The sequence below is a fragment of the Hemiscyllium ocellatum genome, chromosome 22 (assembly GCF_020745735.1).
Source record: "Hemiscyllium ocellatum isolate sHemOce1 chromosome 22, sHemOce1.pat.X.cur, whole genome shotgun sequence".
NCBI classification, from domain to species: Eukaryota; Metazoa; Chordata; class Chondrichthyes; order Orectolobiformes; family Hemiscylliidae; genus Hemiscyllium; species Hemiscyllium ocellatum.
The window spans coordinates 25,165,110-25,179,279 of record NC_083422.1 but is presented as its reverse complement, the minus strand read 5'-3'; the positions used below and the strand labels follow the sequence as shown (position 1 = coordinate 25,179,279).

The following is a 14,170-nucleotide window of genomic DNA, read 5'->3' as shown; positions in this document are numbered from 1 at the left end:
TTAATTGGATGATGGTTTTGGTGCTGGAGAGTCAGGGTCTGTTTCTGCTGCTGGAGAGTGGGGGTGTACTTCTGAAGTCATTTCTGAAAGTAAACATCAAGAGTGGCTTGAACAGGGCCTTTCTTTATCTCATTATAAATGGCCTTGTAGCAGCTGAATCCATTGGTACGTATCTGGTAAACTTTTGATGAACCTGTTTGCATTAGGATCTTGCTCCTCTAACTTTACCCCCCTTTTTTTAAAGAGACGAAAAGATTCAGCCAACTCCTTTGTCAAAAACTTCTTGGGTTCTGGGGTTTCCAAGTCCTAGTCGTCTTCCTCAAATAGTATCATCTGCTGCTCCAGCTCCATAAGGTCCTCATTGGTCAGTTCTTCAGCATGTCCAAGACATCACTCACCTTCATTGATGTCTAACTGCAGTTAATTGTTACCAATATCATCCACAACTTGACTGGCTTTGGCAATGTCCTCAGCTGTAAACAATTTAAAAACCATCTGCGAATTGGGGGCTCAATTTGTTCCCAACTCCTTTATTCTTCACTTCCTCCCATGAACCTGCAATGTTTTTGATGCCATCATAGATTTTAACCAATGACTCCTTTAAGGTCATTGCATCATCTTGGGTAGCCCTGACTGCTTGTGAGCAGGTCCAGCGTAGATAGTAAGCCTTAAAGGAGGCTATGATTCCCTGATCCATTGGCTGAAGTAGTAATGTGGTGTTGGGTGGTAAAAAGGTGACATTTACATTGGGGTAAGGTCATCTAAAGTGCTTGGATGTCTGGGGGCATTGTCAAGTACAAGGAGATTTTTGAAAGGAATCTGCTTGACCAAGCAATAGCATTCAGCAGCAGGAACAAAAATGTTCAGGAACCAATCTTCAATGAGAGCTTTTGTTACCCAAACCTTTGTGTTTGCCTTCCAAATAATGGGCAGAGATGCCTCGAAGATTCTCATAAGTGCCCTCTGATTTAGGGAGCGATACACAAGCATAGGCTTAAGCTTGCAATCCCCAGAAGCATTACCACCAAGCAATAACGTTAGCCTATCCTTAGATGCCTTATGTCCTGGAGCATTTTTTTCCTCTTTTGAAATGTAATGTAATGTCCTTTCAGGCATTTTTTTTCCAAAATAAGCTGGTCTCATCTACAATAAACATTTGCTCAGGCATATCACCTCCCCCCTCAATAATTTTATTCAACATTTCAGGAAACTCTCTCCGCAGCACTAACATTGGCACTCAGTGCTTTATCTTGCACTTTAATATTGTGTAAATTTACACTCCCTTTGAAATGGTTAAACCAACCCTTATTTCCAATAAATTCTTCATCACAAGCACCTTCACTTGCTGCATGTGTAGCTTTAAAATCAATGAAAAGGCTTTGAGCCTTTTAGAGTCATAGAGATGTACAGCATGGAAACAGACCCTTTGGTCCAACCCGTCCAACTATCCCAACCAGGTAAAAACAATGACTGCTGATGCTGGAAACCAGATTCTGGATTAGTGGTGCTGGAAGAGCACAGCCATTCAGGCAGCATCCGAGGAGCAGTAAAATCGACGTTTCGGGCAAAAGCCCTTCATCAGGAATAAAGGCAGAGAGCCTGAAGGGTGGAGAGATAGGCTAGAGGGGTGGGGGAAAGTGGCATAAAGTACAATAAGTGAGTGGGGGAAAGGATGAAGGTGATAGGTCAGGGAGGAGGGTGGAGTGGATAGGCCTCCCTCTTTAGAGACTGCAATTTACCAGATGGCCTCCAACGCATCTCTTCCACATCCCGTACCTCTGCCCTCAGACCCCACCCCTCCAACCGTAACGAGGACAGAACGCCCCTGGTGCTCACCTTCCACCCTACCAACCTTCACATAAACCAGATTATCCACTGACATTTCCGCCACCTCCAAAAAGACCCCACCACCAGGGATATATTTACCTCCCCACGCCTTTCCGCCTTCCGCAGAGACTATTTCCTCCATGACTACCTGGTCAGGTCCACGCCCCACTACAACCCACCCTCCCATCCTGGCACCTTCCCCTGCCACCACAGGAATTGCAAAACCTGCGCCCACCCCTCCTCCCTCACCTCCATCCAAGGCCCTAAAGGAGCCTTCCACATCCATCAAAGTTTTACTTGCACATCCACATCCACCAATATCATTTATTGTATCCATTGCTCCCGATGCGGTCTCCTCTACATTGGGGAGACTGGATGCCTCCTAGCAGAGCGCTTTAGGGAACATCTCTAGGACACTCGCACCAATCAACCACACCGCCCTGTGGCCCAACATTTCAACTCCCCCTCCCACTCTGCTGAGGACATGGAGGTCCTGGGCCTCCTTCACTGCCGCTCCCTCACCACCAGACGCCTGGAGGAAGAACGCCTCATCTCCCACCTCGGAACACTTCAACCCCAGGGCATCAATGTGGGCTTCTACAGTTTCATCATTTTCCCCTTCCCCCACCTCACCCTAGTTCCAAACTTCCAGCTCAGCACTGTCCCCATGACTTGTCCTACTTGCCTATCTTCTTTTCCACCTATCCACTTCACCCTCCTCCCTGACCTATCACCTTCATCCCCTCCCCCACTCACCTATTGTACTCTATGCTACTTTTTCCCCACCCCCACCCTCCTCTAGCTTATCTCTCCACCCTTCAGGCTCTCTGCCTTTATTCCTGATGAAGGGCTTTTGCCCGAAACATCGATTTTACTGCTCCTCGGATGCTGCCTGAATGGCTGTGCTCTTCCAGCACCACTAATTCAAATATCCCAACCAATCTAGTCTCACCTGCCAGCACCAGGCCCGTATCCCTTTTAAACCCTTCCTATTCATATACCCACCCTTTTAAATGTTGCAATTGTACTAGTCTCCACCACTTCCTCTGGCAGCCCATTCCACACATGCACCACCCTGTGTATGAAAAAGTTGCTCCTTAGTTCTCTCTCATATCTTTCCCCTCTCACCATAAACCTGTGCCCTTTAGTTATGGACCCCCCCCCCCCCCATCCCAGGGAAAAGACCTTGTCTATTTAGCTTATCAATTTAGATTAGATTAGATTACTTACAGTGTGGAAACAGGCCCTTTGGCCCAACAAGTCCACACCGACCCGCCAAAGCGCAACCCACCCATACCTCTACATTTACCCCTTACCTAACACTACGGGCAATTTAGCATGGCCAATTCACCTGACCTGCACATCTTTGGACTGTGGGAGGAAACTGGAGCACCCGGAGGAAATCCACGCAGACACGGGGAGGACGTGCAAACTCCACACAGTCAGTCGCCTGAGGCGGGAATTGAACCCGGGTCTCTGGCGCTGTGAGGCAGCAGTGCTAACCACTGTGCCACCGTGCTGCCCACCATGCCCCTCATGATTTTATAAACCTCTATGAAGTCACCCCTCCGCCTCTGATGCTCCAGGGAAAACAGCCCCATCCCCAGCCCCAACCTCTCCCTATAGCTCAAGTTTCTCAACATCCTTCCAATAGGAAGGAGACCAGAATTGCACACAATATTCCAAAAGTGGCCTAACCAATGCCCTGTACAGCCACAATATGACCTCCCAACTCCTGTATTCAATACTCTTGACCAATAAAAGGAAAGCATTCTTGCACAAGGCCAAGGCTAATAGGAATATTACGCTGATTTTGAACCTCTAACCAAATTACCAACAGCCTTTCCATTTTGATAATTAAGCCACTGCATTGCTGAGTGATAATTGTCACTTTCATTGGGACAGAGCCTTTTACACGCTCCATTAGTTTCCCCTTGTCATTTATAATTGGCCTGATTGTTGATCGGCTATAACCTAATGCTTTTCCAATGTTTGTTGGCATTTCATCTCTCTGAAAGCTTTATTATTTTCACTTTTTTGTTTCCATCGTGATTGTTTTCCTTTTCTTTGATGCATCACCATCATTTGCATCAGATTTACACTTTGAAGCCATGATTACGAAGGTAAACACAAAGTAAAATCAAAATTCACAGAACAATATTTACATGATCAGACTTAAAATGGCGATAACGGCGTGCGCTGTTCTCCCTTGGGCCAACAAACCGCTGAAAAATTGCCTATCTCACTTAATTTCAACAATTGATCCAACATCCTCAGCTATTTGTGGAAGAGAGTTCCAAACCTCTCCCTTTGTATGTAGAAGTACTTCTCCACATTCTCCTAAATGGTGTGGCCCAAATATTTAGACTTATTCCCTTAATCCTAGAATCTCCAACCAGTAGAAATAATTTATCTTTGTCAAAGCTATCTTTTCCTGTTGATGTTTTGACTTAGATCAACTCTTAACTTTCTAAATTCTAGAGAAAGCAGGCCTAATTTGTGTAATCTCTCCTCAAACTTAAGCCCTGAAATCCAGGTGTCATTCTTGTAAACCTACATTGTACCCCCTCCAAAGCCAATATATCCTTCCTAAAGTGTAGTGTCCAAATCTCCTCACAGTATTCCAACTGGGGTCTAACCCAGGTCTTGTATAGTTGCAGTGTAACTTCCGCATCCTTATAGTATGTAGCCCTGTACATATAAAGGCCAGTGTTCCATTTGCTGCCTTAATTATTTCCTGCACTTGCTAATGACATTTTAAAACTATATAGGCATCTTTATTCCCTCATCTGTTTGGACATCTATTGTTTTTTCCTTGCTACCATCTAGAAAATACTCTGATCTATCCCTTTTTAGCCCAAAATGCAAACCTTACACTTTTTTAGTCTGCCACACTTTTACCCATTCACCTAATCTATAATCTCTCACATTATGTGGATATGTGTACTTTTATGCTATCATCTACGTTGTCTACAATGTTGCCTAACCTTATGTCATCACCAAATTTGTATATGACTTTGTTGAAGACTTGGACAATAGCATACAATGAATGTGAACAATTGAGGACCGAACACAGACCCTTGTAGGACATCACTAGCCATATCCTACCACTTTGGGTTCTTAACCGTTATCCCAACTTTGTCATCTACAGCTTAATTTCCCAGCCATATCAGTAATTTTCCCTGAATTCCATGGGCTTCTAAAACCTTTTAAGTGGGACTTAATCATATGCTTTCTGTCGGTCATCCATTGACATTCCCCTGTCCACCACCATTGTCACTTCAAAAAAAATCAGAGATTTGTTAGGCATGACCTATCTGTCATGAATCCAGGTTGGTTGTCTGATTAACTGAAAATTGTCAAGGTATTCAGTAACTATATTCTTGATTTGTAGACTTTCATCAATTTCCCCACCACCGATGAAAGTCTAACTAGTCCGTTATTCCCTTTTGCCCTTCTTAAAAAGTGCATTGACATGTACAGTTTTGCAATCCAAATGGACAATTCTTGTATCTAGGCAACTCTGAAATATTATAGTTAAGGCATCTCTAATGTGCCCCTCTAGGTTTTTGAATAGTGTCAGATGGAAACTGTTAGGACCCGGGGGTTTGTCACTCTTTAGTGAAATGGCAGAGATCGAAACATTTTGTTTTGAACTTTATACATCTGCAAGTAAGTTCAACATTTATACAGCATCATGTCATAGCACAGAAAGTTAATTGTAAAAACCCTGGCAAAATTGATTAAAATTTATTTCGCTAGGTTGACCACATTCTTTGATCATAGGTCATTTGAGCATATTAATTAGGAGCCTGGTTCGTCCTTAAGGATGATCCAATTGATCTAAAAACCTAACGTTTGAACTGAAAAACATTCATGTCTAAACTTAACAAATGTGTTTATGGATTGAGTGGTGCATTGATGATATAGTGTTTCTCCATTAGAACTGTCTTAATGAAAGTAGGCTGTACCCTTAAAGCAAATCCAAACATCATCTTCTACACCATGAACGGAAACTTGATTTTTATGATGTGGGTCAATGATTTTCAATGTGCACCTTCTATGAAATTTGAACAATTGTTATAAATAGAATTGAATTAAATTTAAGATCTCAAGATAGTCTCCAGAGCCCTTAAAATATTTGACACCTAGATATGAACAAGATGGATCAGGTGTAGCATTGAATCTACAATCTTATCTAAAAGATGTTCCTTGTATCACATATCATGCGAGGTCATCATAGAGTAATGGTGCATCTAAGAAGAAATCAAGTAGTCAAGAAACTTCATTGGGCATTTAAAACCACTGCTCAGCAAAGACCAGTTTTGATGAATTGTAACTAAGTGCTGTGGTGAAGCATGCACGAGAGAAGATGTTTTAAGGACAAATAAAACATTAATTTCACATTTTACAGTCTGCTTGATTGGAAATGTAGATATTAGGGCAGCACAGTGGTTAGCACTGCTGCCTCACAGCACCAGAGTCCCAGGGAAATTCTATACAAGGAATCTTCTACGAGTGTTTTTTACCTATTTATATCAATAAATGTAATATCAATAAACTTTCCCTGTGTCAGTAGATACTTTCTGCCAAAAGTGACTGCATAAAAGTTAAATGACGGACCTTGCCAGTGTGCAATACCTGCCAGAAATAAATAAAATCTGCAAGGTAAAATGAGTTAATGCAACTTGTTGGTTTGTTTCACTAAGATTGAGATCATAGAAAGTGGATGTTTTGTTTTAATGTGGTATTATACACATTATGGAAAATCCGTTTTCTTCAGTTTGTTTTCTAATATTGTTTATGCTCTGATATTTTTGGAGAAAATGTAATTTATTAATTATAAGATAATTATGAAGATTGAAAATTTACAGATGAGGGGCATTGGTTAAGTACATTGACCATATATCAAGCGATCTTTCTGGGCGCTTCCCATTTACCTAGGAAAGAGCAGGCATTTGTAATATTGCATTCCTGAAGTAACATGCATAAAAGGCTTTGTTTATTAAAAGATCTGATTTCCTATTTCACCATCTTCATAGTCTCCTTACTTTCAGCATTTCCCATTCCCTCGTCATCTACTCAGTCCCACATCCTGTCAACCCTCTCTTTACCAAACGCGTACGGGAGATGCAACCAGCTACCCTCTTACTCTTCCTATCTGCTAGGAATCCAAACGTTTCCTCAAGTTTTTGCATACAGTTTTGTTCAATCTTTGTCACTCATGATGGAAATTTCCACTTCCACAATTCCTATTCAGTCTACAGGGGGACTCTGAATATCCAGTTGTCTCTTATTTTAATTCCTAGTCGCTCCCATTTTACTCTTGGTCCTTGACCGTCTAAGAAGCTCAGCATAAGCTTGAAGAAGGTAAAAACAATGACTGCAGATGCTGGAAACCAGATTCTGGATTAGTGGTGCTGGAAGAGCACAGCAGTTCAGGCAGCATCCAAGGAGCAGCGAAATCGACGTTTCGGGCAAAAGCCCTTCATCAGGAATCCCGAAACGTCGATTTCGCTGCTCCTTGGATGCTGCCTGAACTGCTGTGCTCTTCCAGCACCACTAATCTAGAATAAGCTTGAAGAATACCACCTCATCTTTTCAGCACCTTACTCTGGTGTTCAGTGTTGGGGTTAACTGTTTCAGATCATAACTGTTTTCAGATGGGCGGCACGGTGGCACAGTGGTTAGCACTGCTGCCTCACAGCGCCTGAGACCCGGGTTCATATCCCGACTCAGGCGACAGACTGTGTGGAGTTTGCACGTTCTCCCCGTGTCTGCGTGGGTTTCCTCCGGGTGCTCCGGTTTCCTCCCATAGTCCAAAGATGTGCAGGTCAGGTGAATTGGCCATGCTAAATTACCCGTAGTGTTAGGTAAGGGGTAAAGGTAGGGGTATGGGTGGGTTTCGCGTCGGTGTGGACTTGTTGGGCCAAAGGGCCTGTTTCCACACTGTAAGTCTAATCTAATAACCGCTGCCCCAATTTTTGAAGGTGGCAGCTGTTGTTAATGATGCTGCTTTTGCCATTGAACAGTTCCTCTATACCCATCCTTTTAATTCTTGTCCCGTTACCAAAGTCCAGGTGAGGTCAATGAAATGTAGCAGTTACAGAGAAAGGTACCAGGAATTTTTTCTTGAAGTGTAGTGACCTAAGCGATGACTCCACAAAGTCCATTGGCAATTAAATTGAAACCACAAACAACTTCAGTTGGACCCCACCACCAACAACATCTTCCCCTCCTTACCCCTCTCTGCTTTCCACAAGGATGTTCCCTTTGCCAATACTTGGTTCATGCCATTCTCCCGATAATTCACCCAAACCCCCAGGTACCTTCCCTGCAACCGTAAAAGATACAAAATCTGCCTGCGCACACCCACCTCACATGCCTCTCCTCCAACTTGCTTACTGTAATCTGTGCTCCCGATGTGGTCTTCTCTACATTGGGAGACCAAACGTAAAGCCGGCATATTTTGCTGAGCATCTCAGCTGGGCCTGCAGGGTCTGACCTGATCTCCCAGTCACTGCCTTCCCATTACCTTTCCGACATGAACATCCTTGGTCTCCTCCATTGTCACAGCGAATCAGACTGCACATTGGAGGAATAGCACCTCACCTTCTACCTGGACAGCCTTCAGCCCAGATGATTCAACATTGAGTTCTCCAATTTCAAATAACCTCCCTTCCCATTTCCCAACTCCCTTCCCAGCCCCTCCCTACTGTGAGAGTATGATTGCCTTTACAAGATGAACGTTTGGAAGCATGATTCAGTGATCTATTCAAGGTAATCAGAAGAATTGGTAAAGTATATTGATTTACATCCAGGAAAAAGAATCAACAAATGTCACATCAGTACAGTGAAGCAGCACCATTGCTATGATGATAAGCAAGTGTACATATATTAGATAGTAAAGGCAATGGAAGAAGAAAGAGATATTGAGAATAAGCTAGGAAGGAGGCTGAACATTTGACCAACTTCTATCCTGTTGTTTAACACTGAACTGCTAACAATATTAGACACCATCATTTCATACTTGGATCCAAACTGTTGCAAGGCAATTCGCAAAATTTAAAGGAGTCTGTCTATACGGACAAACCAGTGTGTACACCCAGAACTATGCATGTTGATGCAGGAGAGTCCCCTCTAATAAAGCAGTGTCTTTATTGTTTAGGTCAAGAAAGATAGTCCAGGTGAAAGCAGAAATTGGATACTTATCAGAAAGCCACCTAATTGTGCCCATTCAAAGTTGTTATAATTCCCCATTTCTGTGAGTGTCTCAAAGTCTGATGGTTCAACCAGATTCTGTGTAGACAACAGGCAATGCAGTAACAAAGGCATGTTTCTTCCTAATGCTCAAAAGACTCTATTGACCATGTTGGTGTGTGTATTTCTTATTAAAGTAGATTTATTAAAGAATGCTGGCAAGTTCCTTGAACAACCAGCGCTCTAGGAATGCCAGCTTTAGTCGCACTAGACTACTCCAGTGCCTCGCAATGTTATTTCGGTTAAAATTGCTTCAGCCACTTCCCACAATAATGAGTCAAATGTTAGCTAGTATCCTTAATTATATAATTAATCTTGTACTGGTATATAGGGCATTTGTGGCACAGTGGTGGTGTCCCTACCTTTTGAGCTAGGAGGCCCAGACTAAGGTCCCACATGCTTCAGAAGTGTGTAATAGCATCTCTGATTAGGTTCATTATAAGATATCTGTACTGGTATAGAGTAAGACTTGGAACAAGTAGAAGCTCTGTTTATAAATGATGTTGAGTTGATTTTGTAATGAATCTTGGCTAAGTTTGCATAAACATGGATGACCTATTTGGGGCTTCCAGTAGGGCAATGATAAGTGCTGCTAAGACCAACGAAAGAACACACAGGAAATCTTTGCCCCAATAATTAAACAAGAAGTAGAGTATCTTGGGTATTCTAGTTTAATTTGTAAGCTTTTACTAAACTTCAGCACCATTGCTATTCCACTAGCAGCTTTAATGCAAAAGAGAGGCAATGTAATGTAATGTGGCCAAGCAGCTCCTTCAGAGGCTGAAACTGATTGTGATCAATGAACCCTAATTTCGCTAAAGCTTTGAAGGTAACAGTCAGTGCTAGTGACCTGGGAGTAAGTACAGTTCTGTTTTAAAAAGAGGTGGGTTGGGCATTGAGAAACCATGGGATAGTTTATTTAAAAAAAACACCAAAAAATAATTTTTAAAAAAATAGCGACCTGAGACTACTACTAGCTACTAAATCAAATTACAGTGTATTTCTGTCAAGGCTATAGGGAAATTCTTTTAATCATAACCCCTTAGTCTGTATGGAAAAAAAAATCAAAAGCCGAAATGTCAGCAACTGAAATTGCTCCTGTTAAGGGAAGCATTAATATAATTACTGATGCTTTATCAAGAATGTAACTTCATTTGAATCCTCAAGATTCAAGATGGTATGGGTTACAGGAAAATAGAAGCAAATAAGTACTTCTGTTATCTACACTTGGTAATACAGTGGATTTTTAAAAAAATGCTTTCATTTTTTTAATGGCTGTAGTTGAAATAACTCACTCAAACGTTTTATTTACAACTAGAGAGTCATTGCTGATCCAGCTTCCTCAGAGACATTTGTCATTGAACAGGACCTCTGACATTGCTGTTTATACATGTCAGCCAGGGTTCCCTGTTTTGATCAGATTAACAGTCTCAGTCAAGGAATTTGTAATCTGTGAGGTCCACCTGGCTGATCATGTTACAAACACTTCCTCTTAGTCAGAGGTCATAAAGTAGTTTGTTCTTATAGCTCCTGGGGAATTTTAGCACTGGGTTAGGTTCCTCCAACTCTGCCTCTGATACAGGTGACACGTAATGCAAGTAGCTTGGCTCTTGCATCCAGAACATCATTCTCCTCTTCAGTTAGTAAAGGTGTTAAGGCGGCAATATCTGCTAAATCCACATGAGATTCTGAGGTGCCTTCAATGCTGAATGAAGAGGGAGAATCCCACAGGTTCCAGGTCATTCAGAAAAGTAGTCAAGAAGCCAGGCGCATTTTGCTCAAGCACCATTTGAGAGTTGGTAGCTTGCATATGGTCCATGTGTTTGTTCAGGACCATTGCACCTACCTAAACTTTATATGTGTTCAAGAAGCATGGTAGACCTTGGGTCTACCATGCCTCTTACCCATGCAGGGCTTATCACATGGTTCCTACACCAAACTTTGTCTCCAAAGAAATCTCTCTCTCTTTCTCTCTCTCTCTCTCTCTCTCTCTCTCTCTCTCTCTCTCTCTCTCTTTCTCTTTCTCTCTCTCTCTCTTTCTCTCTCTCTCTCTCTCTCTCTCTCTTTCTCCCTCTCTCTCTCACACTCTCTCTCTCACACTCTCACTCTCTCTCTCATTTTGTGTTAGACAATGGTGTTTCTGATGCAATTTCACCCTTCCTGCCTCTTTTTCTCCCCCCCCCCCCCCACCCCCAACCCCACCCCGTTAAGTTTTTCATCTTTTAGAACAGTCTAGGTTTTGAACAATCAGCATATTATTGCAGTTACTTGACACTAATCTTTTGCTATAAATTCTGTGTCTTATAGTCCTGCTCCACAATTACCTGGTGGAGCAATGCTCCAAAAAATAGTGATTTCAAATAAACCTGTTGAACAATTACCTGGTGTTGTGTAATTTTTAACTTTGTTCACTCCAGTCCGACACCAGCTCTCCACATCAAATTATGCTGTGATCTGGTCTGTCTGGGTCAAAAATGATTCCATTCTGGTTGTGACGGTCTTTAGTTTCCTTCAGTTTTGCCAAGGCTAGATCTTTCTGCATCAAATTCTGATATTGTCAGCTGTGACTGGAAGTGTCCAGAAAATGTCAAACTATTACTGGCCCCTTCAGTGGTGGTACTACCAGTGGTGTATCTGCCAGCAGGTAAAAGCAGCTTAATGTATCCACATTTGCTACTTGGCCTCCTGGACAATGTTCCAGCTTGTAATTATATACACTTCGTATCGATTTTGGCCTGAAGCTATGGGTGGCACTGCCCTCTCTTCTAAGTAGACCTAGCAGAGGTTTTTGGTCTGTTGCTATTACAAATTATTAGGTCTGTAAAGTATTGATGAAACTTGCTAACTCCAAATATGACCACCAAACCTACGTTTCTGGGTCTGTTTACGCTCTGCATTAGCCAAAATTGTGGATGCATGCATTGCTCCTGTCCAGTGGGCCACTAATACTAGCCAATGCCATGTGAGGAAGCATCATATGTCATTAGCAGATCTTCTTTGGGATTGTAGTGTATTAACACCTTAGAGGATGATAGCTGTTTCTTCATTTCCCTGAAAGCTATAGGTTGGCTACATGACCATTTCCAAAGCTGACACTTTTTTTAAGTGTTGATGCAAAAATGCCAGAATAGAGGCAAGATTATGTATGAATTTTCCATAATAATTGGCAAGCCTGAGGAAAGGCCTAAGTTCTGATACAGACATGGGAACCAGGGCATCTTTGATCACCCTCACTTTATCTTCCAATGGGTGTAACCCACTCTTGTCGACTTCGTAGCCCAAATAGGATAGTTAGGGTACCTGGAACACATTTTCCCTTCTAAAATGTGCACCCCCAGGGCAAAAGGACTATGTCCAAGTTCTCTATGTGCTCTTTATTGGTCTTCCCTGTTGTTAGCACATCATTGAGGTAAATGGTGACCAGGAGTAGACCTTGTAAAATATCCATTGTTCCTGAAAAATATCACAGACTAACAATAACCCAGCTGGCAGTCTCCTATATTGGCACAAACCCTTTTGGGTACAAATTGTAGCTCACATCTGGGAATCCTCCTCTTCGAACCGCACTTGAGTATGTATGGCTCATCTCCAGCTTAGTGAAGGACAGCACCCTGCCAACTTTGCTTAAAAGTCACCTATCCAAGAGATAGGGTATTTATATAGCTGTGAAAAGTGGTTTAACATTTATTTAAAATCCTCACAAAGGTAAACTCATTGAAAATCCCAAGTCTTGTGATAACTACCGAGTCCCTGCCTTTGTTTACAACTTTGGGTACAGCTTCTGATTTGAGATTTTGTTTGAATTTTTCTGTGGATGGTCATCCTGGTGAAGAAAGCAAACTTCCCAGCCCAGCTGTCCTGTTTCTGAATGTCATTGTTCAGAGTATAATCTGGTTCAGCCTGAACTCCCAGTTGCTCCTCAGGACGAGAATTGAAGACTGAGCAATAATATTTCCTAAGCAAGCTACATTGCAAAGATCCCATTAACATCTGGCTGTGTGTGCATAGAATAGCTGACACTAATGTATTTTGTCTTTAAGAGCTTTACAATCACTTCCTCCTCCTTACCCTCAGCCCCCAAAACCACCACCTAGAAAATGGTGAATCTGCAGGGAGAAATTAGTTTTCCTTGCACTGTCTGCTTTTTGTTATTTAGAAAATTTAACATTTTAAGTTTGATGGAAATAAAAATATATTAACTAGTTTTGACATTTCATTAAATAGTTAGTTTTGCAAGAAATAATAGCATCAGGCTGATGGGTTTTTAATGTAATACAAGCATGCATTTGGCCATATCACAACCAGATAAAATGTTTGCGTTTGAGACTTGTGGAATAGTGAAATTGGGGAAAGGCTGCGTCCATCTCAGTCATAGCAATAATAATTTAAAATGTTGGTATACACTAGAAAATCATGAGCTTAATTTTCATAGAAGATTTATTACTGTATTTTGCAATGTTTTCTTTGATTTTCTAATTTCTATCAGTAATCTATATATGTTCTGTTTGAGTTAAGTATAGTTTAATTCGAGAATTCACCTTTTCATTCAATTCTGTAACTTTCAAAATGGAAATTTTGAATGATTTGAAAAGACTGTTGCTTAGCATAGTAGTATTCTGTTTAGGCCTTTGTAGAGATATATTGGACTTAATGTTGTAGCCAGGTATAGTATAAAGGTCAGTAAATTGGAGCTTTTCATTAGAAAAATTTTTGTGGTAAATTTAACAAACTAAATATGCATTGATATTGATAGAGCTAATTTGATACTATACTGCAAATAATCTTTCTTGCTTTTTGTAGAGTAAAAACAGACCTCATCACAAAGGCGAATATAATGTTTACAGTACCTTTCAGAGTCATGAACCGGAGTTTGATTATTTGAAAAGTCTAGAAATTGAGGAAAAAATAAACAAAATCAGGTGGTTACCCCAACAGAATGCTGCTCATTTCTTATTATCTACAAATGGTGAGTTTCAGGTTTGCATAATTATATTTGTCTTTTATACTGCTTGGGCAATATTTCTATAGACCTTAGTTTGCCAGCAGAAGCGGTATACTTTCATCTACTCAATCATGAAACAAA

At 41.5% G+C, this 14,170-nt stretch overlaps 1 protein-coding gene across 3 annotated transcripts in view; it reads left to right on the top strand.

The window, feature by feature from the left end:
• ppp2r2d (protein phosphatase 2, regulatory subunit B, delta) overlaps nucleotides 1-14,170 on the top strand; it is a 64,756-nt gene that overhangs the window by 34,005 nt on the left and 16,581 nt on the right. For 2 of the 3 annotated variants that reach the window (XM_060841950.1, XM_060841948.1), the window contains one exon: nucleotides 13,888-14,053. In XM_060841950.1, the coding sequence (XP_060697933.1) occupies nucleotides 13,888-14,053 (166 nt within the window). Of the gene's footprint in view, nucleotides 1-6,403; nucleotides 6,496-13,887; nucleotides 14,054-14,170 lie in introns of all 3 variants that reach the window. The other variant, XM_060841951.1, reaches the window with a different exon arrangement.